At 40.7% G+C, this 27,708-nt stretch overlaps 1 protein-coding gene across 32 annotated transcripts in view; it reads right to left on the bottom strand.

The window, feature by feature from the left end:
• DLGAP1 (DLG associated protein 1) overlaps positions 1–27,708 on the bottom strand; it is a 1,067,602-nt gene that overhangs the window by 281,740 nt on the left and 758,154 nt on the right. For all 32 annotated transcript variants that reach the window (XM_058277444.2, XM_058277451.1, XM_058277472.2 and 29 more), the window contains one exon: positions 15,034–15,248. In XM_058277444.2, coding sequence (XP_058133427.1) covers positions 15,034–15,248 — 215 coding nt within the window. The remainder of the gene's footprint in view (positions 1–15,033; positions 15,249–27,708) is intronic.

Below are 27,708 nucleotides of genomic sequence, written 5' to 3'. Positions count from 1 at the left end.
CAACCAATCTCAAAATATTCAAAGAGGAAAATAAGCTGGAAGTTTTTAGCTGCCTTTGATCAAATATTACCAGGACTGCAAGTTAAAAAACAAACAGTGCCCCCTAGGTTATTTTTCCTATGGTAGATTGCTGATACTCAACCCCTGAGTGACATTATTTTAGAACCCAGTCCTGCCTGCAGGCAGTTAAAAGTTAGGTTCTATGGTTATAATTTTCTGTTTTGGGGGGTGGGAACATATTTCGCTGTATATCATGCTTTTTGCTTCATTTTCTCTCTCTTAAAAGTTTCAAATCCTTTGAGATCCTAAGCCTTCATGTTTTCTGATATTATTTTAAACCATTTGTTCATTCCTGCCCTTTTGTGCAAGGATTATAATCCTATGACCATTTTGACATGTTAGAAATATCTTTTTCTTAAAACAGGGTCTTCTGCCTTCTATCACTTTATATAAACAATAGTCGCCATTCAAAGAAGAAATTTGTTATGTAAATGATGGTACCTTCATACAACAGAATACTTGTTAAATAGAATATGGCTATTCTACACCACACAAAACAATGTTTAAGGTATAATTTTAAGTGAAAGAGCAAATTGTAGAACTATACATGTAAAGAAAGTGTGGACACCTAAATATAATATATGCATACAACATTTCTGAAAGGATACACAAGACACTGGTAAAATTCTTACCACTAAGGAGGGGTAAAAAGGACTGGGAGAGGTGAGAAAGGCTTTTACATTATGAAATACCTACTGCTGAAATTTTTTACAAGTATTGCTTTTATAATATTAAGTAAGAAATCTTCCCATTATTCCTAAACAGAAAAGAGACAAGTGCAGCTATGGTGTCTGTGGTGTAGGATGTTACCATACCATGCACGGGAAAACAACCACAGCAGTGGAGCTGGCAACAACACGGAGCTCTGACCTGCTCTTGGCTGAGTTTTGAACTTTGGAATTCTTACATATCCGTATAATTTGATTGATATACCAGCTCTTTCTTGGTCATCACTCTGGTCTATACTTCTACCATTTCATGCCTGGATTGGTGCAACTTACCCTGGGCTCTTTTACCTGATTTCAAACTCTCTGCCTCCAACTTGCCTCTATATATCACACCCAGATGCAGTACAGTCTAGCAGTGAATAGCAAGGGCACTGGATTCAAGTCCTGATAGCGGCATTTCTAGCCCTGTGACCTTTGGCAAGTCGATTGACCTCTCTGTGTCCCAGTTTCCTTTGTCTAATTCAGGGTAATAATAATTCCTGTCTTATAGGGACCATTAGAATTACTCCACGTAGGCTGCCTGACATGTAGGGTGTGCCATTATCATTGTTTGAGACCAATTTTTATTGTTAAAATTACACACACTTGTAAAGACTTATTAAAAAAACTAAACAGTAGGGAAAAGCATAAAAAAGAAAGCAAAAATCACCGAAAGGCCTCCTCCCAGAGAGAACCACTATTGAGATGGTAGGCAGTAATTTTTCCAGACCCAGATGCCCACGTGAGTAACACAGAACATAGGTTCATCTAAACGAGATCTTCACGTGCTCTCCTAGCTGGCTTTTTAACTCCAGGCCACGCAGAACATCTTTCTAAAACAACACTTTTGTCACCTCATTCCCCTTCTCTGTCAACAACACTGGTTCTCAATTTCTAGCTGGATCAAAGCTAAACTAATCCTTTAGATATTTAAGGATCTTGCTTACAAAATCCTCATTATTGATCCAAACAGCATTCCCCATTTTTGAGTATTCTTTCTCATGCACCAGTTAACTGGTTTCTTTATATGCAGTCACATTCCCCACCTACCACCTCCAGGTGGCTGCCCCTGAGTGACTATTCAGATTTTAGGTTGAATTCTTTCTTTCTTGAAGCCATCCCTTGCTCTTTCCATCTTTTATCAACTTTTCCCTTTTCTCAACAATTGTAGCACTCTTAGTCTGAGATAATATACATGATGTAATTTTGAAACTGATAATAATAATAATACAAAATTGTTTCCATCACTCTCAGTGGCACTTAATCATATATGTGCAGTAGAGACAGAACCTTATATCCACGTAGCAGCCTGACAATGTGGATTCCTTTGGAAAGAATACTTGAATGAGAACGAGAAGACCTGGGTCCTGAAACTTGCTGAAGAGTTTAAGCAAGGCATTGCTCTGCTTTAGATCTCCATGTCCCCATTTGTAACATCACAGAGTTGGGATAATCTCCACGATTTCTTCCAGTTTTGCATCTATGATTTTTCTTTCATCTTATCTCTGATGGAACACTACATGAGGATAATGTGCATTGGTGTGGGGTAAATGCTTACTACTGGCTCTCTGAGGGGAAAAAAGCCCTGATTTGCAGAGTTTGTTGAGTCCATGTAAATATTCCAATCACAGTCAGTTAGGAGCTACGAGGGAGACAAAACTGAACGTGGAGTTGGGAAGAGACACGTGCAATTGCATTTCATCACCCCCTGGACCCAACCCCAGCACATCACTGGGTGGTTCCTTTTGGTGAAGAAACTAGGTCTCAGGCCCTAGGAACATGGCCAGCTCTTTTCGTCTGTAGCCTCTGTTACTCCAAAACCCTGACACAGCCTTCCTCCACAGAGTGGGAAAGGTCAGCTATAGGGAGAGTGGTCTTAGCTTGGGTTTTTAGTCCCAGGCTCTCCAGATGAGCTCTCGGATCAGTCCAGCCTTCTCGGGTGCTTGTCCTCAGCACTGTCCAGCCTCTACTGGAATCTGGCACACGACTGCTGCCACAGAGGTGGTGGCAATTTCCAAAGCAGTCGGGAGCTTGGATACTTGCCTGGAGTTCTCAGCTCCGCTTTTTCTGGCAAAGATAAGTGGTTCAAAGAACTAAAAGAAGAGTCTGAGCGGGAAGTCAGCATCAATGTCCAGATGGTGAAGACAGTCCCCAGACTGTTCAAGGAAAGGTCCCAGTGGGGAGAAGAAAATGGGAGTGGGAAGCAGAGGGCTGGAGCTTGAGACCCGGGCTACACATGACCTCCTGAGCTTCATACCATACTAAACCCTCAGTGTGTCTAGGAAGTACTGGATAGACACAATTCAAAATTCCCCCAGCACTGTGGGTAAGAACAAGTGAGAGGTACTGAAAACACTTGATATATTGTTATTTACAGATAGTATTTATCTTAAAAAATAGATAAAAATAGATAAAAAATAGATAAAAAATAGATTATCTTGGAAAAAATGAAGATATTACTAGTTAGGTTAAACCATGGAATATATTTCCTCCTCATTGGCTTATTTGGATTCAGATAAATTTGACGGTGTGTTGAGAAGCCAATGTGATGGCTGGATGGGACCCTTCCCCGATTCTATGAGGACGAATTTATGCTGGTCCCTCAAAGCCACCTGCCTCCTTCTCACAGAACCTGAAAGAAATGGGATTCCCCCAATGAACTGAGGGAAATATGCTAATGTTCTAAGTGGATGACAATACGAGGGACGGCTGTGCAGATATTTTTAACCTGCTAATGTGTACCTGCCAGACTGAGCTCTGAACCTCCAGGTGGGCTGGAGATGCTAAGTAGGGTTGAGAAGGAACAAGGAGCTTTTCAGAGAACCACAGGCTCAGAGGCGGAGGGCGGGTGAAGGGTCTGAGACAGCACAGGTGCAGCTGAAGGATGCCGGCAGATGCTAGATGCACTGTTCAACTTGGCAACTGCGGTTAAAGCCACTCTGGGAAGATCCTCCTCAAGGCACTTTCGACATCCCGAGATTCTTTCATAGCATTTGTTCAGCATTTAGTCTGTGCCAAGTGCTTAGCAAACATGACTTCCATAGCTTCTTGAACCCCCTTCTAAGCAGCGGAGGAATAAGTAGAAAAGGGTGAAAGGATGGCTATAACTGCCTTGAGAAATTTTTATGACAAAGTGTGAGGGGGTTCTCGGGAGGAAGAAATAATAGCCACGAGGGAGAGGTTAAGTTTGAGAGGAAGGTTTGAAAGAATGGAGACCTTTTTGTATTTTTCTCTCCCATTAGGCTGTAAGTTCTCTTGAACTGGAAACCATGATTACTAATACAGCTCCAATGCTTAGTATATAGCAGGTAGCCAAAAATAATGACGACAAGAGCTAACATTGATGGAGCCCTTGCAGGTGCTGGACACTGTTCTAAGGGCTTCACATGCTGTTAGAGGTTCCCTCTCTGTAGGTTTGCAATAATTCACCAGCTGTGACTCAGTTCCCACTGTCATGCACTGAGGAAAGACAAGCTCCCCCATAAGCCTACGTGTCTGAAAGCAGGGCACTTCCCCAAAGGTTGAACAAAGAAACCACGTAGAAAAGGGAGTAAGGGGAGATAGAGACCTTCACTCCCTGAAAATCAAAACAACACCTGCTCCTCTAGCATTCCAAGAAAATGTAACTCCCTAACCCACTACCCTCTAGCCATACAAGGGAAAATTTTCACCTCTAGGGCTTCCTTTTGGCCCCTGTACCTCACTTGGACCCTCAACCCCTCCCACTCTATCATTTCCCTGCCTAGGAATGTGCTGTATAAATTCAAATCCTCCCTCTCCAGAAGTGGGCTGAAGTCTCTCTTCAGACCCCTGCTATGTCTGTGGGGAGGCTGACATCTATTCTTCAGACCCCCTCCATTGGGAGAGCTTCCCAATAAACTTTCTGCCTGCAATCAGTCTCTGTGTCCCAGTGAATGCCCCCTTTTCTCCAACACATATGTTGCCTTATTGAATCTTCACAATTGCCTCTGAGGTAGGAACTATTATCATCCCTATATAACTGATGAGGAAATTGAGGCACAGAATGGTTAAATAATTTCCCCACAGGAACAATCAAGACATTCCAGAGCTGTGGTTCTGAACCCAGGTAATTTAGCCTCAGAGTCTGTGCTTTGTTCATTCATTCGTTGCATGAGTAAATGAATAATGGCTGTGGGGTGTCATGGCTCCTATTGACCAAATGTGTCCAGCTCTCCATTTTCTGGGCACCTGTTAGTACTGCACTTCTCTGCCTCTGCAGTTAGGTGTGGTCATGGAGATAGCTTTAGCCAAAGACATGTGAGCAGAAGGGATGCATGTCACTTCCAGGCAGTCCCTTTAACAGCCAGTGCTCAAGTCATCGCATTCCCTTTCCCGGCCCTGGAGTTCAGGGAAGCCTCGGGTAAGATGGAGCCACTTCCACTCTGGGTGACTGAGTGACTCCAATGAGCAGTGTCTCCTGTCAACCCATGATGTACGTATATTGTGAACAAGAAATATACTTTTAAGATTTGGGGACTGTTTATTAGCAGAGCATGACTTAGCTTATCATAAATTGTTCATAAATTGGCACTAGAGCTGGGATGCTTATATAAAAAGCAACAACAACAACAACAACAACAACAAAATAACCCTAAAATATGCAGCTATGATTTCAAGATTTAGAAGTTAGAGAGAGGTAGTTGGTATTGGGTATTAGAAGGATTTTGATGCATTTAAGCAATATGACTCATTTGGTAAAACTTTTGTCTACAACAACTTGAAGGTAGATGATGTCACAAATGAATTGTAGCTCTAGGGAAGCAGCTGCAAAACAGATTAATAGCATATGCTAGTTGCTCTTGGCAGTCTTTGAGAAGGTATTATACAGTTTGAAATGAACTCAGAAAAGAATTGGTTAGATTGCAAGTAGCAGCGAAAGGGAATAAGGGAGAGTCTAGAAATTTTTGGACTTGCAGGACTGGAAGGAAAAACCGAGTTCAACTCAGCTTGTTAAAAGTAAGTCTAGGAGGTGTCTAACTATGAAGACATGATGAAAGCTACCCTTTATGGCCATCACATTCCATTGTTAAAACTTCCAAATGGATTCAGTTGATTTGAATGAAGACGCATTTAAGTAAATCATTTTGATTTAAGCATTTAGACAGCTAACATGTTTGGTTCTCCCACTTAGACTGATGAGCTCAAGGTATCTGGGATGGACAGAGAGGCACAGGGTGAGAAGGCAGACAAATAGAGCAAAAATGATCATTGTCCCTGAAAGAGTGCTGTGAGTGTGACTGCTGGCACATGGACCTTACTGGAGTCAATAAACAGGAAGCTGACTCCAGTTTTGAGAAAGCTGTACTACCAAAAGAACTGCAAGCCTAGATTAAAAGACATAATTAGAATATGCAAATTCATAGTCAGAAACTAGAACACAGGTTACCAGGGCTAGTGTGGGGATGAGGAGTTAATGCTTAATTGGTAGAGTAGTTCTGTTTGGGGTGATGGAACAGTTTTGGTAATGGATGGTGAAGATGATAGCAAAACAGTGTGAATGTGACTAACACCACTGAATAGTATATTTGAAAGTGGTTAAAATGGGAAATTTTAGGTTATATCTATATTACCAGAATAAAAATAATTAAACTATGGAACTGCACAAGACAAAGAGTGAAGCCTAATGTAAACTATGGACATTAGTGTAATAATATTATAATAACATTGTTTTATCAATTGTAACAAAGGCACCACACCCATGTAAAGTGTTAATAACAGGAAAACTGGATGTGTGTGTGCATGGGAACTTTGTACTTTCTGCATGATATTTTTATAAACAAATTGCAATAATAATAATAAATAAAAATAAAAGACACAGTAACTCTAAAGAGACCTTTAATGTCTCTCGGTCCCCTAAGGAGAACACATAACCAACATCTACTTTGAATATTGTCCAGGAGGGTAGCAGAAATGGAAGATGCTCCCAGAGCTGGGAGCTCAAGAACATGGAGACTAATGGACAAAGACACTACTCCCAGGGAGTGGAACTACAGAATGATCAAGAAACATCCCTTCCCCAGTAGAGAGCCCTGCAATACCATACCCAGTAGGATTTCAGAATTGCTATGGATCAATGACTACTGGTATCTCTAATCTTCTTTCTGAACGGGAAAAAGATAATAATAAATTAAAAAAACAATAAAATGCTCTACCATTATATTGGGTACATGAGAGGCAGATCATTTGTCCTTCTGAGTGCATGGGTCTCCAGATCCAGGGAGCCTTATCTGGTCCGGATGTAGATATTACTGTGTATCATCTCCTGCTGTAGAGCCTTTCACACATCAGACACAGATGATAAATTTTGGTTGGTATTGTGCCAGGATGGGCCTTTTCTCCTTTTGATGGTGGTGGGGAGGCAGGGAATATATTTTGTTTGCCAGAGAGAGATAAGACAGTATTTGGTAACCAGAGGATAGACCTTGGCAGTCACGAGCTGCTGCTTATCAAATACTTTTTGCCTCTCTGTGCTCTGTGTATATGTAAGATTGCCTTTCCTGCTCTCTTGGAAGTTAGATATTTCCATGTCACTAGATTTTTTTTTCCAATTTTTTCTTTATTTTTAAAGAAGTTTTAGATTACGTAAGAGTTGTATCGCAAATATAGGGGATTCCCATATCTTCTCATCACATTTTCCCATATTAACAACATCTTTCATATGTGTGGTACATTTTTTATAACTGATGTCACTAGCTTTTCCAAGTGAAGTGGGAATGAAGGTGACCTATAGTTCACTTGTGAATGTCCAGAGCTCATTTCCCCCTGAGCTCTTTTCCCTGCCATGGTGACTTGGAAAGCCTTTGTTGATATGAAGTAGCCACAACCTGGGCCTCTGGGCATCTATGGTGAAACAGAGCTTCCTGCTGACCCAAAATGGGCATGTAGCATGAGTGGGAAACAAATTTTTGTTATTAGAAGCTTCTATGACTGTGGGGTTGTCTTTTTACCGCCAGCATATTCTACCCTATCCTGATGCTAATTAGCATCAGGCCTGAAGCCAGCAAAATCGATCCTAAGAACAACTAGAAGATCAGTTGGAGTGAAACATAGGAGAGTTGTAAGGGGAAAGCTGGAAGAAGATCTAAAAGAGAATGGAATCTTATTGCGACACTTTTGAATGTTGTGTTGAGAACTTTGTGCATACATGAAGCGGGATTCAGGGATGAATGTTCAGTTATCTGCTAGCAAGTCCTAGAAACAGTAGAAGCAGAGAGAGACTGGTGGCAACAAGAAAATCTGGTCCACCACAATTATTCCTGTGAGAAATTGTAAGGGCCTGAATCTTGCAGAGTAAGAGGTGAGCTACAGTGATTCAAAACTGTTTTTGGGAAAATGGTAATCTGGTTGGCAGAATTGGAAGACTTCATGAAGGAAAGTGAAGTATTCAGGGAGGACCAGATTATTTGGGTGACTTGACATCTCATTTCCCTTCATGCTTTGCTTAAAAATATAGGATCGATGCACATGATAAAAATATGGTGTTGGTAGGGCATGAAAGCCCTAAACTCCCTGAGCTGCTAAAATCTTAAACCAGATATTTTATCCATCCCACCCAAGTCTTCAAGCAGAAAAATCAAAGCTCTAGGAAAAATCTAATTCTGGAGAAGTTTTTTTAAAAATTTCCAAAATAATTTTTTCAATAATTAATAACTTTACAATTAGAAGTTCTTCCTTGCAACTAACCTAAATTCCTTGAGCCACAGTTCTGATCTCATTTCTTCTTGCTTTATATATAGAAATCTCAGTAATTTTGCTATTCCATATGCATCCTCCCTAAAGGTACATTTATTTAGGACTTATACCCGGTCTGCTTCCAAAAACTATTTGAGGCAGCTCCTAATATATTTGCTTAGGCTTCCTTTTAAGGAAGTTTGTTCATTCCTACACAATGTCCTGCCGTGTGGGGGGCATATTGAGGGATCTCTTTAATTATGTAATATGAAGGTAAAGCTAGTAATTTGAACTATGCTGACAAAATAGTATCTTGTAATGAAAGAAAAAGAAAAACAACAAAAAAATGAAAAAAATCAACCCAGCAATTCTCCCCAGTGCTCAGTAAAGTATATTTTTCTAACTGGAAAAATTTCTGAGCAAAACTATCAGTTTTGATACCCCAGCCTCTGAATTTTAAGTTCCTTTTTTCTCTGTAGTGCCTAATTTTGCCATTATTAGACCCTAGAAGTTTCATATATATATATATAGATAGATAGATATAGATTTAGATTCCCAGTTGAACCTGGAAAACCAGATTTTAGTAAAATACTTAAATTCATTCAACCCGAGGGCTACATGACTCACACAGTATTTTCAATATTAGAGGTACTGATTAAATGTTTGTTGCATGAATAAATGAGTAAGTGATGCAATGAGTGAATACCATTTCTGATCTGTTTTACCTGGTTGTTTGCACTTTAACAGGGAGCACAGACATTTCAGCCAGAGGAATGGTAGCTAGCAGATGGGCAAAGGAAAGAAATTTTAAGGTTCTTTCCAAACAGAAGCCTCCCTGGAAGGTCAGTGGAGAGCATTTTCAATCAGTACCACCAAAGGGGAGGGGGAATCTTCATTTCCAGAACCCTCATTTGGGATATTGCCTGCTCATATCTCTCTATGTCCATGTGGAGTTAGCATCTAATGGTGCAAATCTGGATCACAGTCATATGAAGTCGTCTCACTTTATGCACTGCACAGCTGCTGAGCAGGCCAGGGGCGCTACTCCCCACAAAGCTGTAGCCAGGTTTCTAAGAAGCCACCACCTTTGGTCATTTGGCTCTTCCTTACTTCATTGCAGTCCAATCCTGAGTCAAGACTTTCTTAATCCTTCAGTTATTAATGGGGTGAGGTCCTTTCATTGTCAGCTGTATGTCAACTCAGAACTTGCTTCACTGCAGCTTCTGACCACCCATCAAATTCACTGTTCACTCCCAGAATCTGCTTTGAAGTCCTCCTTTTCCTGGGTGCTGCTTCCCAGTTGACTTTCCTTTTCTCTTCCACTTTGAAATCTCCTTCAAATAGTTTTCTCTGCAGTCCTGAAAAACCCATCATTCCACCAAAGTTTTTTTTTTTTTTAATCCTTTCTGCTGTCAAACATCTGGGTTCCAATATTTGCTCTGACATTTAGTTGATATGTAACCTTAGTCAAGGTATTAATAACTCTGAGATTCAGGTCCCCCAGTTGTAAAATGGGGGAAATGGGTAATCAGATATATAGAGCTGTGACGATCAAATGAGAAAACACATGTAAAGCTCTTAGCACTTGGTACAGCTCTTAGAACCTCATTCAAACTTAAATATCTTCCCTAAGTATTTCCCCATTTCTTCTTTCCAAGAAGGATCTGGATTTCCTTTCACTCTTTCACTTCCTCAAAGACACACAAGCAGTCTTCTCCTGCCTGCTACAATGACCATTGCAGGGCAGTTTGATCTATCCAGATTTTTTCTTAAAAGCAATTATATAGCAAGGAATCAGGACATGACACAGACCATGACACTTAAACATAAGCACACAGTTTGGAGGTCATTAGTTCCCCAATGAGTGGCCTAATTTTTAAGCTGGGCACAATGGTGAAAGGACTGAATATAAAATAGGCAACTGTTTGTACCAGTTTTGTGTGTTTCTTTTCTTCTTTTAACTAGGTCTGTTTCTAGCAGGAGTTTGAAAGATATTGAGATAATTGGTCTACAAGCAGGTGAGTGGTTTCTCTCTTTTACAATATCTCCATTTCTTATTCTTTTGAAAAGTGATAGTGGGAGAGGGAAGTTGGGAGGATATAGGATAATAGAAGCAAGTGCTTGGTTAAGGAAGAATGGGGAAGAGGTCTGAGTTTATATCACCAAGGATGTACATTCACAATTTTGCAGTGGTAGGCTGTTATTCTGTTTCCTGCCATTGAATGGAGCCTTTGTATATGCTTCAATTATACTGAGGGACAAGGAGGAGAGGAGTGGAAAAGCACTTGGGAGAAAACAGACAACAAAGAAAACAGACATTCATATCACTTAGGACAAAGATGGGATGATATTGCCACACTTTTAAATATGGTTCATATCTTTGAGGAAAAAAGAGTGGCACTCCCATCTTCCCCTCCCTCCCCTCCTCTCTTTTATTTCTGGAAAGAGAAGGAACACAAGGAACAGTAGGTGGGTAGGAGGGACACGTGGAATGTGGAGACTCAGCAGAGGACACAGTGCATCTAAAGGGAAAAAAAGGGAAAAACAAAGGTAAACGAAAAAGAGACTCTAGCAGGAGGCTACAATTTTGGGTTCCTGATGTAGAGCTGACTTGTTTTAAAACTCCAGAATTAAAGTTGAAGTAGGACACCCAGTCTGCCTCTGCTCAAATTGCTTTATTTACCATATCACGTCCTTTTGTCTTTGACCTGTGAACTGCCAGTTCTTCTGTGCCTCGTCCTGACAAGTACAGTTGCTAGTGCTGAAAAGTTCTCAGAGATGATGTAGACCAGTGATAGCATCTGTCAGATGACCTGGTGGGCATCTCAGGTCAGTGAGCAGTGGTGGTTGGACCACTGAGTTAAGACCACTCCAAGTCTGAGCTCCATGGGAAAGAGGGCTGTGGCCCATTGAATCGTTAGAATTTAATCAAGTTAAATGAAAAAAAAAAAAAAAAGGTTCAGGGGCAGGGAAAAATGGGGATTAAGAGGATTAACCATCCTGAAAATGAAAAATGGTCTGCCTTCAAGGCTTTTAGGATGGAAAATAAACCTTCCTGGAGCCTCTTGTTAGGCACTTTATCAAAACTGTTAGGAGCTCTGGCTGGCCCTCTCCAGAACCAACATGCACAAAGCTTCAGGGCCCTTCTTGTCCACTTAGGGGAGTTTCAAAGTCTAAAATGTTAGAGACGGACATTTTTCTTGGTGTTTAGATGAGGGGATGAAGTATGAAGAAATTCTGAAGTGTTATTTGCATAGGATGAAAGGACATTTGAATTTATCTTTAGAATCTTTTAAACGACAACTCACTTAGTGCTATTCTTAAAAGTTCTTTCTATAGTATAAGTGAATAACAAAGTCCAAGATGGGATTTGGATATGTTTTTCACTAATCATGGTTGCAGGCTAAAATCTCAGTTCTAGAATAAATAGTGTATTATGGAACATCTAAGTAAAAGACTTCAGTTCTCTTTCAGAGGAAAGCTGTGGTGACGTGCTTTGTACAGAACTGTGGCCCCAAAACAGCTCTCCTACTTGCCTATTTGTTACTAAAATTCAGAAGTTCTTTTTGAAAATACTAACATTCTTGGGTGATATGCCATTTCACATTCATTGTTAGTTAATAACGAAGGAAGAAGGAAAAGCTAGTGGTGAGGTGAGAGATTTGTTAATAGCTGTGGAAGAAGAGAAGAGGGTGAAAAGTATCCTAAGTCCCCAGAGTATAGCTACAGGAGTCTTGCAGCCTGAAGATACACTTCATTGTCTCAAGACTACCCCCTGACTCCAGGACGATGAACCGACCTTATATATTTGAAGACTCAATCACTAACTTTGAGAAGCTGATGAAAAGCATTTTCACAAATAACCCCTCAAAATGACTTTGGAAAAATAGAAAAAGAAAAAAAAACAACATAAGAAAGTGTAGGAGGAGTGCCTTTTTTCCAGCATTTCTGAGAGAACATGGAATTCAAAAGCCTCAAACAAAATGTTGTCCCAATCTCACTTGACTAATTTTAGTTAGCTTGGTTCATGGCTATGATTCATCCTTAAAGCTGTGAATTGCTGAGGAGGAAGGCGGAAAAAAATGGACTTAAATGTCAAAGAAGTAAGAACATAAATATAGTTTTCTTTTTTGGGGGAGCAAGAATTCCAGGCTATGGGGATCTTTTTTCTTATGAGGGTCTGAATGCTTCCAACTTCTGGAGAAATGAACTCTAGACAAAGCATCATCAAGGAATAAGACAGAATTGATCATGAGTCATTTCATGTCTGAATTTTTGCTTCCACTGTGTTTTTGCCCCTTTACCTTCTGAACCTCCTTAAATGCCTGTTAAACCAGAAATCACTAATAATCATATGCAGTTAAGTATGGTGGAAACCCAATATGTAGACTGTCAGGATAAATGAAATTCATAAAAGTGGTGGGACAAAATGAGTGAAGATAAGTTGAGCTACGAGAAATAAGTGTTAGTAGTGAGATGGTGACACAGAGAAGAAAGATATTTTGAATAGTGATCTTGCCTGCCAAAGAATAAGGGGCAATGGAGATAGTTTGGTTAAACTCCATTGTAAGTAAGGAAACATGTTTTTTGTTTTCCAGGTGTCCCCTAGTGAATTGGTTAGCCTTTTGAATTTCCATAGGTTCGGAGGAAGAAAATAGCAGTCCCTAAATCTGATGCTGGCTCAATGATTTCACTGTCTGAAGTACCTGACACTCTCCACCATCAGCCTAGCCACTAGCTTTCTGTTTGCCTCCATCTGCTCTTTAAGGTTCTGAGCAGTAGAATAATTATATGGTGGTGGTAAAAAAAATACGGTTTCAGGAAATTAGAGGAAGATACTATTATGAAGGTAGAGGTGCATGAAAAGGGAGGCATTGCAGTGACTTCAGAATGGATTACCCAGAGCCCTAACGATGTGAGAGCAGACACAAGGCACAATTATGAACACCGATGTCAGGTTCTGGAACCCGCCAATTAACACCATGGCTGCGACTACCTATTATTGTCTCTAGGGGAGAGATATTTTAAGGCCCATAGATGCTTGCTGCCAGAAGGGTCATTGGCTGACCTCATTTTACACCACCTTGCCCCACTGCCTTTATTATAAATCTAGTTTTTTTTCAGGCCAGATATATTTGATTTTCTGAGTCTCTGCTAGGTGTGCCAAAGTGCAATGAAGACCTGGTTCCATTTTCTATTTCCATGATCATTTTTTTTCCTTGTGTAATAAAGGAAAAGAGGAAGGGCAGGGGATGAAACTAGAAGCCAAAAGGAAGAAAGAACTCCTTTTCTTGGGTTGGTTTACCGTGGCACTGGCAATAAATTTCGATTAAAATCATCCAGCCTGGTTCCACATGATCCCTTGAAAAAATATTCATGATGGCGCTTTCCTTGTCTATGTCTTTAAAATATGGTATATTGTTATTTAAATCAATACTCATCATAGAACAGTCAAGTGATTTCCAGTGTTCTTGGCTAACAACCTGGCTTGTTTTCCTTAAACTGACTGTACTAATCCTTTTCTAGTTTATTTATTTAGTTTTTTAATATTTTACTTTGTAATGTAATATAATGTAAATGGATAGATGGTAATATGCACTTTTTCAAACTATGGAATCAAATGCACTTAAAACTACTAATTATCTGTAATATGTTTTCCAGGTTCTAAAGGAATTCTATCTTTACAACCACATGATGATATGTTCCCAGGTTCTGCTTACTCTCTGTAACAGAGGTTCCTAACCAGAGATTTCAGGGGATCTGCTTGAATGGAAAAAATTCAACTAATTATCTTTATTTTCTCTGGCCTCTAACTGCAATCTAGCATGTCCTTTACTTTAGAATGTATGCAATAAGCAAATTTCAGTAGTAATCATTTCACCTGACTGGCAAAGGGGTCTGTGGAACAAAAAAGGTTAAAAACCCCTGCTCTATAAAGAGTATTAATAATTAAATCAGACCTTGTTTAAAACAATCAGTTTCAGTTGCAATATTGTCCCTTTTTATACAGAGCACAAATGGGGTAAGTACTATTTAGAATCATATTTTTCAAAACAATAAACCATTACTAAGGTCTTATAAGTGATAATATGTATTGAGTGCACAAAGTTAAAAACATACATTAAGGACCTTCACATATTACCCAAATTTCAAGCACAGACACATTCTGTAAGCTTCTCCAAGATAATTAGATTTTATTACTCAATTATCTGAAAATCTCAGGGTTTTTAAAAGGAAGGATTTCCCTGCAGATTTAGTGGCCTAACAAGTATTCAAGAATTGGGATTTATGGATCTTCTCATTGGTCAGAAATTTTAGAAGCCATTATGGATTGTTTCAACCCTCCCTTGGAGGCTGGTGGTTCTGCTTATGATCTATGCAGAATATACCTGGGTGCCCACGTCTTGGAAGGCACTGGGTATATGTGTCAAGCTCCATAGCAACTCAGTAGACCAGTCAACATATTACCCCTGCCTCCATCTTCACTGATCCACTTTCCCTCTGAGTCCTACAGTCTGATATGATGTGATTACCAGGTGCTGCCCCCTCAGAGTATATCATCAGAGCCACTTACTTGAGTGTTGTGAGCTCTGTAAGAGATGGCTGAGTAGCTTTGAGATAGCTTTCTCTTCGTGCAGCAACCTTGGGAGAAGGCTTGGGACTGGTGTCAGAGTCACCACTGTCCTCGTCCCCCATGGCCTTGATGTAGCTGCCACTCCGCATTCTCCGGCAGGGAATCTCGTCGTCTTTACCTCGAGGGGTGTACCCCGTCCACTCATCTTGAGGAACCTATTTGGGTATAAATCGCACAGTTAATTTTTAAAAATGCAATCCTACCTTTTTCTTTTCTTCTTTTTTGTTTTTTTTTGCATGACCCTGGTTTTGGGCAATAAAGCTAATCATCTAAAATGTTAAGACATTAACTTTCCAAAAATCGTATTTTACTATAGTAGGTTTAAGAATATCTTTAAAAGTTTTTATTTTGAAATTATTTTAAACCTGCAGTTTAAAATTTGCAATTACCAAAATAATACATAAGCTATATAGAAAACTCCAAAAGAACGCCCCCTTCATGATACCCAGATCTACCACTTTCAACATTTTGCCACTTTGGCTCTCTTCCTTCTTTCCTTCCTTCCTCCTCCCCACCCCCCAGTAATGTGTAACAGTAATAACATTTACATTCAAATTTCTATCACAAAAGAGCAAAACTTCAGCAACATTTGAGGACTATGAAGTTTCATTAAATGGTTCCATACTTCTGTTGACATATATAAAATATTTTCTATAAATATTATATAAAAGACAATGTACAAATTACAATGTTTTATAGAAATAGTTAAGCCCATCCTCAAATGTTTCTTTTTAAATTATCTAACCATGACTTTCAGGTCTGGAGGGAGAGTCATCTACAAACCCCCTTCCTTGTGGCCTACACATTTAAATTTTGGAGAAAACAGGCTTTAGAACTTCATTTTTTGGACTCTTTAAAATGAAAGCAAGACACACAAAAATCAGTGTGCAGTCAGCCATGATGAGAGCCTACACAGTTCTTCAAACTAGCCTCACGCTGGACCAGTGGAAAGCAGAGCTGGGAATCTCCCTCACTCTTTTTTTTTTTTTTTTTAAATTTCTCTCCCCCCTCCTGCCCTGCCCCAGTTGTCTGCTCTCTGCGTGCATTCACTGTGTGTTCTTCTGTGTCCACTTGTACTCTTGTCAGGGGCACTCGGAATCTGTGACTTATTTTGTTGCATCATCTTGCTGCATCAGCTCTCCGTGTGTGTGGCGCCATTCCCGGGCAGGCTGCACTTTCTTTGTGCTGGGCGGCTCTCCTTACGGGGTGCACTCCTTGTGCATGGGGCTCCCCTACATTGGGGACACCCCTACGTGGCAGGGCACTCCTTGCATGCATCAGCACTGCGCTTAGGCCAGCTCATCATATGGGTCAGGAGGCCCTGGGTTTGAACCTTGAACCTCCCATGTGGTAGGCAGACGCCCTATCCATTGGACCAAATCTGCTTCCCTCTCCCTCACTCTTGTTTCCTCATTCTGTTGGTACCTCCAGAAGTCCGGCTGTGCTTCCCTGAGCTTCTTGTTGTCATTTACACACCCAGGGGAGGTTCATAGCGCATTGGACTACACACTCTGAGGAATCTGGAGGAAAGTGCTGCCTCCTCCCCCCTCTCTTCCCACCATCTATCATCTATCTGTATTCTAAACATTTGAGAGTAGGCTGTACACACCATGAACCCTGAACACATAATACTTCCATGTACATTTCCTAAGAACAAGTATATTCACTTATGTAACCACCTTACGTATAGTTATCAAGTTTAAGAAATTTAACACTGATATAAAACTTACAGTCAATATTCTATTTTTTCATATGTCTTGATAATAGGGTTTGAGATTTTTTGAATAAATATCATCCATGTCTCAATCTTTAAAATAATTCATGTATTAGGAAAAATTAAAACCATTTGGGGGAGCACATGTAGCTCAAGCAATTGAGCACCTGCTTCTCACATACGAGGTCCCGGTTTGATCCCCAGTATCTCCTAAAAACAACAAACAAACAAAAAAACCAACTCGGGGAAGCTGATATAGCTCAGTGGCTGAGTGCTGACTTCCCAAATACAAGGTCCCGGGTTCATCCCCCAGTTCCAGTAAAAAAAACAAAAACACCCAACCAACCAACCAACCAACAAAAAAACACATTTGGTTCTGATTCATTTATATCTCTCAGTTTTCTCACAAGGATAATAAAAAGTGAGACCATTGGACAAGGATGTCATTGGAAAGGAAAGCAGTTTAATTTGAGCTTTTCAAAATCACATTTAAAATTTCAGTCACCATTTAAAATTCAAGACTGTTTTCTGGGTTATGTACGCCCTCCCAGCATCTTCCATCTCTACCATCTCCTCACCAAGCTCTTATCTTCCTAAATCAGTGGTCTATGCCAGCTGCATTCACTTCCCAATCACCTATTCTTTCTCAACTCCTCTTAGTTTGGATTCAGCCTCCATAGACCCCTGTAGACCTGCTTTAAAGCACTTTCTAAAAGGTTCTAATTATCTCCTCATGAAGGTTTAAGGTATATCTCTCTATTCTTGGTTTCTACACACACACACATACACACACACAGTACTTCTTGAGATTTTCATGTTTTTGGCTTCCTGCTTACTCTACTACCTGTTTGAATTGTTCTTTTTCTCTTGTTTTGCTGGATCCTAGTCTAAGATCCTAATTCTGGAACCATTCAAGATAATGTTCTCAGGACACTGCCCTTTTCTCTCTTTTTTTAAATATATATTTTTTATTTTTTTAAAAGATACTTAGATTACATAAATGTTACACAAAAAATATAGGGATTCCCATATGTCCCGCTCCCTATACCTCCCACATTTTCCCACATACACAAAATCCTTGTTAGTGTAGTACATTCATTGCAATTTTTTAGAAGATTTATTATTTTATTTATTTCTCTCCCCTTCCCTGCTCACCCCTTCTTGTTGTCTGCTCTCTGTGTCCATTCACTGTGTGTTCATCTGTGTCTATTTGTATTCTTGTCAGCAGCACCTGGAATCTGTGTCTCTTTTTGTTACATCATCTTACTGTGTCAGCTCTCCGTGTGTGCAGCACCACTCCTGGGCAGGCTGGGATTGAAGCCATTTTGGTTTAACTCCAAAGAAGAGAATTTTTAATTAACCTAAATTTTATGATTAGTACTACTTGAATTTTAAATCTAAATTATTAAGAAATTGTCTAAAAAACACATATACATATTAGTCATAGACTTCCAAACATTATTGGTGCTAAGAAGTGAGGAGACGTTCTACTGTGGGAGGAAGGGCGCCCGGCTTGCCACAGTAGCAAACGGTGCGGCAAGAAGTGATACCGCCTCTGCCCACTGGGCCTAGATAAGGTGACCATGCCTGACTAGGCCTTTGCTGCTAACGGCTGGCCGGTGCTGCCCTCCCCCTTTTTATCTCCCGCCTAGCCCAACATCCGGCCAGCTCTCACTCCCCCTTTCCCCTCCCCTATTCCAAACCTCTCAGCCAGCCCTCTGCCTAGCAACCGCTTACAATCACCTATCAGGAAGCAGTATCCGCCCGCACCTATCAAATCCCTCCACGCAGTCCCTAACCCTATAAAGCTATGTCCCCTTCCGCAATAAACCGGACTTGCGTACCAGACCTGGTCTCCGCGGCATTCTTTCTCCCCTCGCCGCGCGTCCTCCACGCCTGAGAGCCCCTCTGAGGCTGTCTGCCACAGCCTCAGATGCCTTTGCAGCCAGCTGACCCCTCCAAACCCCCCCGTCAGCGTCGGGGTGCAAGCCGCCCCAGCCGCATTCTACTAAAAGGGCTGTTTTTATCTCCTTGAATTATGAATTTATCTGAATAATCCAAAAGCTTTTTCTTCCATTTAAAAAAATTTTATTGGAGTATATCACTCATACATGAACATAAACAATAAGTCTATAGTGAAAGTTGTGAACTTACAAAATAAACATGCATATCATCATACAGGGCTTCCAAAAAGCACCCATTTGTTACAAACTATGAAAGAGCATCATCAAAATATTACTAGTAACTATAGCCCAAATCTTATATTTGGTGTATTTTCCCCCCATCCCACCCAATTATTAACACCCTGTATTTATTATTTCCTGAGAGAACATTCTCATATTTGTTAAGTTAACCACTGTTCATCTTACACCACAGGATTCATTATGATATATGATCACATGCTGTATCAGTCAGCCAAAGGGGTGCTGATTCAAAATACCAGAAATTTCTTGGGTTTTATAAAGGGTATTTATTTGGGGTAGAAGCTTACAGTCACAAGACCATAAAGCATAAGTTACTTCTCTCACCAAAGTCTGTTGCCATGCGTTGGAAGAAGATGGCTGCCGACCTCTGTAAGGGTTCAGACTTCCTCTTAAGGCTCTCTGGTCTCAGTTTCTTCCAATAGGAGCTGTAGACTGGGATAAGTTTCATCTCTCTGGGAGCTAGTTCCTCTCCAGGCTCAGCTGTTCTGCTCTCTCCACAAGGTCAGCTGTAGACTATCAAGGTCTCTCTCTTTCCAGGGCCTCTGCTGTGTCTATGGAGCTGTCTCTATTCCTCTGTGTTCTTCTCATGTGTATTTACTTCCCGCGGCTCCAGTGTCCAAAAAACTCCAAATCTCTTCTCTGCCATGTGTTTTTTCTGCCACCCGTGATGGCCAGGGACTCAGTCTCCTACTGATGTGACCCAAATCAAAGCCCTAATCATAATTTAATCAAGTAAAAGTGAAACCTCTGAAGTTAATACAATCTAATATGCCCAGAGGAACAGACTAATTTACAAAGATAAACTGATATCTATTTTTGGAATTCATAAATAATAGCAAACTGCTACACATGCCTTGTACAATCCATCCAAAGTGTACACTCAGTGACTCTTAGTTTCACCAGAGTTGTGCTTTCACCACCTCAGTCAATTTTAGAACACTTTCATTACTCCAAAGGAAAAATCCCATACTCCTTTATACCCCCAATTGTTGACCGTTGTAATTGATACATATCTCTTCTTTGCCATTGCTGCAAAAATATTACAATATTACTGTTAACTATCACCCATAAATTATATTAATTGTAATTTTCCCATGTATCACCATATTTTCAACATTTTGTAATAGAAAACATTCTTATATTTATGCCATTAACCACACTCTTCATCTACCACTGAAATCACTGTTATATAGTCCCTAGGCCCTATAGACTTGCTTCCTTTCAATTGACCTTTACATCCCTAGACTACCCCTTTCAGCCACAATCACATTTATAAATCATTACTGGATATCTACAAATAACAGATTTGAAGAGACGCCACTCTCCATGGACCTGAGAACTGTGGTTTCTAAGCTCTAATTCTGAAAAGGACTAGTAGAGTTTGATTAAGCTTTACTACATGGCATGTGTATTTTATTTAAGAAATTCTTAAAATTCTGCTCTCTCTGAGCAGGCATTGTTCTAAATGCTTTACAAAAATGAACTCATTTGATCCATACAGCTGAGGATAGTAGTATTATTATCTCATTTTACAAATGAGGAAGCGGAGGTTAAATAACGTGCCCAAAGTCATGGCTAGTGAGGGGCAGAGCTAGAGTTTCAACCTGGATGCTCCAGAGGCCTTGGTGCCAACCACCATTTGATTCTGCCTCTTTCTAGAACATGCTTCCTGGCACCTGCAGAACTGAGCAACTATAATCTCACGATGCATTTGTAATCCATCCATTGGATAGACTTGCCATTTATGGACTATTCTGGTAACAACATAGAGGTTTAGCTTAGCTGAAAAGCACCAAAATCACCACCACAACACAGGAAAGTTCTTAGAGACTAATGAATGTTAACATCAGTCTTGTTTTCTTTAAATTGACAGATGACTCACTGCATAGACACGATCATATTCAGAACCTCATTATTGGCTTAGCAATGACATTTTAAAAATTAACTTGGTGTAGTTGAGGGTCATGGATGATGCATATGGCACTGGTCATCTGTCACTACTGGAACACAGTTCATAAGCCTTGCTCTCTGGAATATGTCAGAAACAAATGATACACCTACTAGAAAATCGCTTATAAAACAAAACATGGCAAATTTCTGTCTAGGTGCTTTTTTTCAAAGTTAGTTTATGGTAGAAACTTGGGCTTGTACGAGAAGCAGGCTGCAAACGTTGCTAAGGGAACCAACTCAGAAGTATTTGGTCTGTTTATCTTTTAAACATGCATTTCAAATGATAGCAGCAGACTAAGAAATTACACGGAAAGAGTGACTTCCGTTGGAATGGAATTTGAAAATTAACAAGTTATTCGTATACCTAAATGAAGCCTACAAAAGATGACATATAAAATAATATAGAAATCAGTTCTAGGAAAAATGTAAAGAAACAGAAAATCAAGACCTGGGGGGAAGAAAAACACTGTTGCTGGACTGTAAGTGCCAGCAAAGTTGCTATAATTGAGTCACAGTTCTTATGCCAAATGTCTTAAATTCTAAAGCAAAAAGAGAGACAGTGTTCAGGTACATAATTTTTGAAGAAAACATTCCAGTTGTAAAGGGCCCAAAGAGTGAAATGCTACTCCCTCTTCTTTTATTTTTTTTTTAAGGAGGTACTGGGGATTGAACCCAGGACCTCGTACCTGGGAAGCAGGCGCTCAGGTGCTCAACCACTGAGCTACATCTGCTCCCCAATGACTGTAGTTTTTTGTTGTTTCTGTTTGTTTGATTTTATATTTTTAGGGGGTACTGGAGATTGAAGCTGGGACCGCATACATGGGAAGCAGGTGCTCAACCACTGAGCTACACCTGCTCTCCTGCTATATCCCCTTTTGATTGGGAATAAAAAGGACAACCATGGCTGCAGCCACTATTGTGAGCTGGTTAATGGCTGCTGTCTTTCTGCTTCAGTTGAACAGTGCAGAGATTTAGAGAAATCCAAAGAAAAGGCAATCTTGCAGCTGTCTGAAAGACACTTTAGCATGACTGGTCATGGTGGCCTAGGCATTGGAAGTCTTGGTAAGAAAGGGATGCTGGAGCAGTGGTCCTGCTCCCAGCCTGATGTCCTGCTTGTCACACCAGATTGGGTGTTGGGAGGACTCAACAAACATTAAAAAAAATAATAGAAGCAATTTTAAAAAGTTTAGATTGAACAACAGTTACAGATAAGAGAAAAAAGTTATTTGCTCTTTTAAAAAAGATTGATTTATCCCCCTAGCTCCCCAGCCACCCCCCAGCCCCCACCCCATTGTCTGCTTTCTGTGTCCCTCTGCTGTGTGTTCTTCTCTGTCTGCTTGTCTTCTTTATGCAGCACTGGGAACTGATCCTGGGACCTTCCAGAGTGGAAGAGAGGTGCTCAATCTCTTGTGCCACCTCAGCTCCCTAGTCTGCTGCATCTCTTACTGTCTCTCCTCTGCGTCTCTTTTTGTTGTGTCATCTTGCAGTACCAGCTCTCTGCATGGGCGAGCACTCTGTGTGGGCCAGCTCTCCACTCAGGCCAGCTTGCCACATGGGCCAGCTTGCCTTCACCAGGAGGCCCTGGGAGTCAAACCCTGGACCTCTTATATGGTAGGAGGGAGCCCAATTGCTTGAGCCACATCCACGTCCCTATTTGCTTTTTAATGCTTATGCTTAGTTGCTCCAATAGAGAGCTTTATTTATTTTTTTATAAAACAAAATGAGGGATTAGTATGCTTTTTTCTCTTTTCAGGACTAGCCAGTCTATAGCTTAAACCATACGCCATCATTCATACATTTGGAAGATTTACCCCTGGCCCAGGAATGACCACAGCCATGGAGGAGGATGTTTTCTTAATTGAAGCAGTGTTGTGGGCACTGAATGATGGGCCATTGTAGCAAGGTTAGAGCCTGTTCAGTCACAGAATGGGATAAAAGTAAACATCACCTAATGAGGCTTGCTTACATTTTCTTTATGTCTCCTTATTCACCACCTATGTCCTTTACTCCTGCAAGTTTTTTTGTTTTTGTTTGTACCAGCCATGGTCTGGGTGCAGGGATATATACAGCAGTGAAAATGTAAGCTAAGGGGAAACGGACTTTGGCCCAGTGGTTAGGGCGTCCGTCTACTACATGGGAGGTCCGCGGTTCAAGCCCCGGGCCTCCTTGACCCGTGTGGAGCTGGCCCATGCGCAGTGCTGATGCGTGCAAGGAGTGCCATGCCACACAGGGGTGTCCCCTGCGTAGGGGAGCCCCACGCGCAAGGAGTGCGCCCATAAGGAGAGCCGCCCAGCACGAAGGAGGGAGCAGCCTGCCGAGGAATGGCGCCGCCCACACTTTCCGAGCCGCTGATGACAACAGAAGCTGACAAAGAAACAAGACGCAGCAAAAAGACACAGAAAACAGACAACCGGGGGAGGGGAATTAAATAAATAAAAATAAATCTTAAAAAAAAAAAAAAATATATATATATATATATATAAGCTAAGACCTACATTCCATGGAGTTTATATTCCGAAGGAGAGCAGGGAAGGATGAATAATAGTCAAGTACACCAATAAATGAACAAGATAATTTCTGGAAGTAAAGATCCCATGAGGCAAATATAGTGGGCCCATGTGACTGTCTGAAGTGGGCTGCTTTTCTTTGTCCCTCAGAGAGGGCCTCCCTGCAGAGGTAGTTATGTGGGAAGGATAGCTGAATGATCAAAGGATCATTCTGGTGAAAGTCTGAGGGAAAAGTTTCCAGGCAGAAGGAACAGCCAGTGCGAAGTCCTAGAGTAAGAATAAGTTTTTCCCAAAGCATTAGGAAAAGAATGCCAGATGGCTGCAGAGTACTGAGCCAGAGGGCAGTGAGATGAAAAGCTAGAGGGCGACAGGGACCAGCCTAGGTAAGCTCACTCCTTTTCTGAAATCTCTAGCACGTATCATCTAAATAGGGGTTAGGGCTAAATCCAGCCCATCACCTGTCTTTGTAAATAAAGCTTTATTGGCACGCAGTCATGCCCATTTATTTTCTATTGTCCACAGCTAGTTTCAAGCTACAAGGGCAAAGTTGTCTAATTGTGCCCAAGACCGTATGGACCACAGGGAAAGTTTGCCAGCCCCCGATCTGCATCATCAAGCTGAGTACTTATTTGCATAATCATTAATGGCACTCTGCACACACTACTGGTTTTAGTGTCTTTGGTTTATCTCAACAACTTTGTCAGCTCACTGAAATTAGAGGAAGTGGAACTGTTAAAAGGTTAGAGGTATGGATTCTGCAATTAGACTATGTAGGTTTGAATCCCGGCTGTGCCTGCTATTCATCCTTGGGCAAGTCAGTTAACTTTTCTGTGCCTCAATTTGCCTGTCTCCTACCCCAGAGAGTTCTCTGTGGATTATAGGAGCTCAGTAAAAGTCTGTTTTGTGCATGTTCTGTAACTTTCACAGCAGTTAATACATTATAGACCTCACAATTGCTCACTAGCTGGATGGAATGAACTTCCAAGATGACCCCAATGCCTGCTTTTAACTTTCATTGGTGATAGAGGGGAAGAAATAATGGAAATATATTCAACAAAAAGTTAAGTTCTTAGTGTACTGTCTACTACCATCAGTTTTAAGCTTGAGTAATCTAATTTCAACTGCTTTTGTGTTTGAAGAAGATTCTTTGCAGTGCCCCAGACGTATGCACTTCACAGTCAGAGCCAGGGGCAGGGGATCAGGGGAGTTGCATGAAAGCTCTGCTCTGTCCATCTCATAGGAGGTCGCGGGAAGGGCCGCTTGGGAAAGGTCAAGGGGCAAGCTTCTTACTGCTTACTCCTGAATTTCTAGTCCTAGCACGGTGCCAGAAACTTAATACGTTTCTCGGTAAACGTGACCTGAAAGAACAAATGAATTACAACTCTAATTTGTGTTTTTTTTTTCTTTCTCTCATTAAGATGCCCAATGTTTTAGTTAGGACATCTAGGAAATTGGATGCTTTGAGAGGCTGAAAGCATTCAAATGTCATGAAAGCTATTTAACTTAGAAATTTCAAAAGTAGAGGAAAAGTCAAAAACATTTGATACAGACTATTCTTTCTTTGATTCAAAATGTACTTACAGAACTTTATATTTTTTGCCATATATAGCAATTATTATTTAGCTTTTCTCATAAATTCTTACTGAACTTTAATATCATCATAGCAATAAATTATTATGCAGTATTTTGGGGAGGGGGAGATTTTGGTTATTCTATCTTCTCCTTGATTGAATTCTATGTGAAGAGGAATTCATCGTAAGGACTCTTTTTAGTACAAAAACTAATCTGATTCAAGTGTTTAGGAGAAAACCTTGAGATTTTATAATAGAAATATAAACAATCAAAACTGGGGTTCCTTAAATAAACTGTAATTAAAATATTAGAAAAAGAAAAATACTTACAAAATGGCATACTGTCACTATTATTGTTATTAACCAAAATATTAGAGAAGAGAAACCATATACTTTTCATATGAAAAAAAAAGGTGGTTTGAATAAAATTGAAAATTCTCATTGATAATTTTAAAAATTGGGTCTATTTACTAGTAATTCTTCAAAATGGAGCACATAACTGGTAAATAAGCTATTTATCTGCAAGCAATCCACTGCATTTCAAGAAAAGTTAGTTACTTTGTGGGAAGAGTCTCTGAGTTATTTCTCCGAAGGCCTTTCAGCTGCACTGGCCTTTCTAGGAAGGAATGTGAGAGCTGAGTTCAGTGTGCATTTTGTTGTGAAAAGCAAAGGAAGGTGGCTCAGAGAACACAGTGTTAGCTGTTCTCCAGTGAACGGGAACAAAGCTGAAGTCTGTCAGTTGTACAAAAGGCCACTACATCAGACCACTCCTACCCATTTCAGAATTTCTGTTTGAGGTCCGAAAACATGTCACCCTTTCCCTGGAGAACACTCCTACCAGCAGAGAAGGCGCAGTCAGCCACTGGCGCACCGAGCGTGGCTGACGTTGGCGTGGGAGGCGGCGGCGAGCGGCCATGCACTGCGATTGGCGCCAGGTAACCCGGCGCCTGGCAGCCGCTGCTGCAGCGCGAAGCTGACGGAGAGGAGTGCGGCGCAGAGCAGCATGTTCCTGGGCCACGGGTAGTGCCGGTCGGCGCAGCAGCACCTGCCACCAGCCTGCAATGCCCGTGGGCCATGGGCGCCCCCCAGCTCTGTGTTTATTCCCAGTGTGTGACCTCAGATAAATCACATCACCCCTTTGACTCAGTTTTCCCATCTGTGGAATGGGGATAATGATGCATATACAATGAATAAGGATAATGTGTGTGAATACAGTTTGTGAACTTAAAAGCACCATAAAAATGTGAGAATAAAGATTAGAAACCTGTCTCTTTATGGCTACTTAAAAAAAATTTTTTTTTTTTAATATGCATTTTCCCCCTTTCCCCTCCTCCTGCCCTGCTATTTTTACTGTGTTCTCTTCTCATTTTCTCTTATTTTCTCTCCTCTAGGATTCACAATTTTGATCCTGGAGACCGCTGATTGGGAGAGAGGTTCCCTGTCAATTGCACCACCTCAGTTCCTGGTTTCTGCTGCACTTCACCTTGACTCTCCCCTTGTCTCTTTTTTGATGCATCATCATCTTGCTGCGTGACTCACTTGTGCCGTGCACTGGCTCACCACTGGTGGATCTGCGCCAGCATTCGTGTAGGTATTGGCTCACCACACAGACACTTGTGTGGGCCCTGGCTTGCCACACCCGCATGCTTTCTCTTCTTTTCACCAGGAGGCCCCAGGGATCGAACCCAGGTCCTCCCATATGGTAGGCGGAAGCTCTATCAGTTGAGCCACATCTGCTCCCCTTATGGCTACTTTTAAAGTATGGTCAGGCATAAATAACTTGGAGATTAAAGAGCAGTGGCATTTCATGGGACTTTTTTCTTTCTATTCATTAAAGTAGGTATTCTAGTGTAAGAATAAAAGCGTGAATGGAATATATATGTAGCTATACATAAAATTTAAAAATGGTATATATATAGTCTCTCTACTGGAAGAAAATTGGCTCCCCTAAATTGGACCATAGGCAAAAAAAATTATTCATCTCTTTTCCAGAACCTTTGGAAGTAGACTATTTTCTGGTGCTGCCAATTTTTGTGTATTGGTCCCCCCCCCCCCCCCCCCCCGCCCCTTTTGGATATCTCGAACTCACTTGGAGGAGGATCACACTAATTCTGGGAAGTCTGTAAACTAAAGCTATAATAAATTGGTCCTTCAGAAGATGGGACTTAATATTTTCATCTAAGTTAAATTGCATTGAACTGGAAAAATAACACATACATTTTGTGACCAGCAGCTAAAACAGAGCTTAGAGGGAAATTTATAGCTTTATATACCTCTGTTAGACTAGAAGAAGTGTTCAATAAATGACTTAACAAATGATTCATCTCCTACTCTCCATAGTCACTTTCTGGGTGTTTGTAATCCCTCTGAGCATGAGTTTTTTTCACTTGCAAAAAAAGAATATCTCATTAGACTTATATTTTTAAATTGTTTTCCGTGACAATTATAGTACAATGTAAACAAAAAGAACAATCATTACTATTGACTTTTGAATAAACACTGGACTGACAAAACAAGTGTCTTCTTTTTATAGGAAAATAGGATATAACTCTTAGTGTTTATATATAGTCTGTTTCTATCTAATGCTTTGAATGGTTATAAGAAAATGGGATCACTTATGGCTCATTAAAGTCAGCTATAGGTCTCTGCTTAAAACTCCTTGGCAAATA

The sequence above is a fragment of the Dasypus novemcinctus genome, chromosome 16, assembly GCF_030445035.2.
Source record: "Dasypus novemcinctus isolate mDasNov1 chromosome 16, mDasNov1.1.hap2, whole genome shotgun sequence".
NCBI classification, from domain to species: Eukaryota; Metazoa; Chordata; class Mammalia; order Cingulata; family Dasypodidae; genus Dasypus; species Dasypus novemcinctus.
This window is presented reverse-complemented; position numbering and strand designations above follow the sequence as displayed.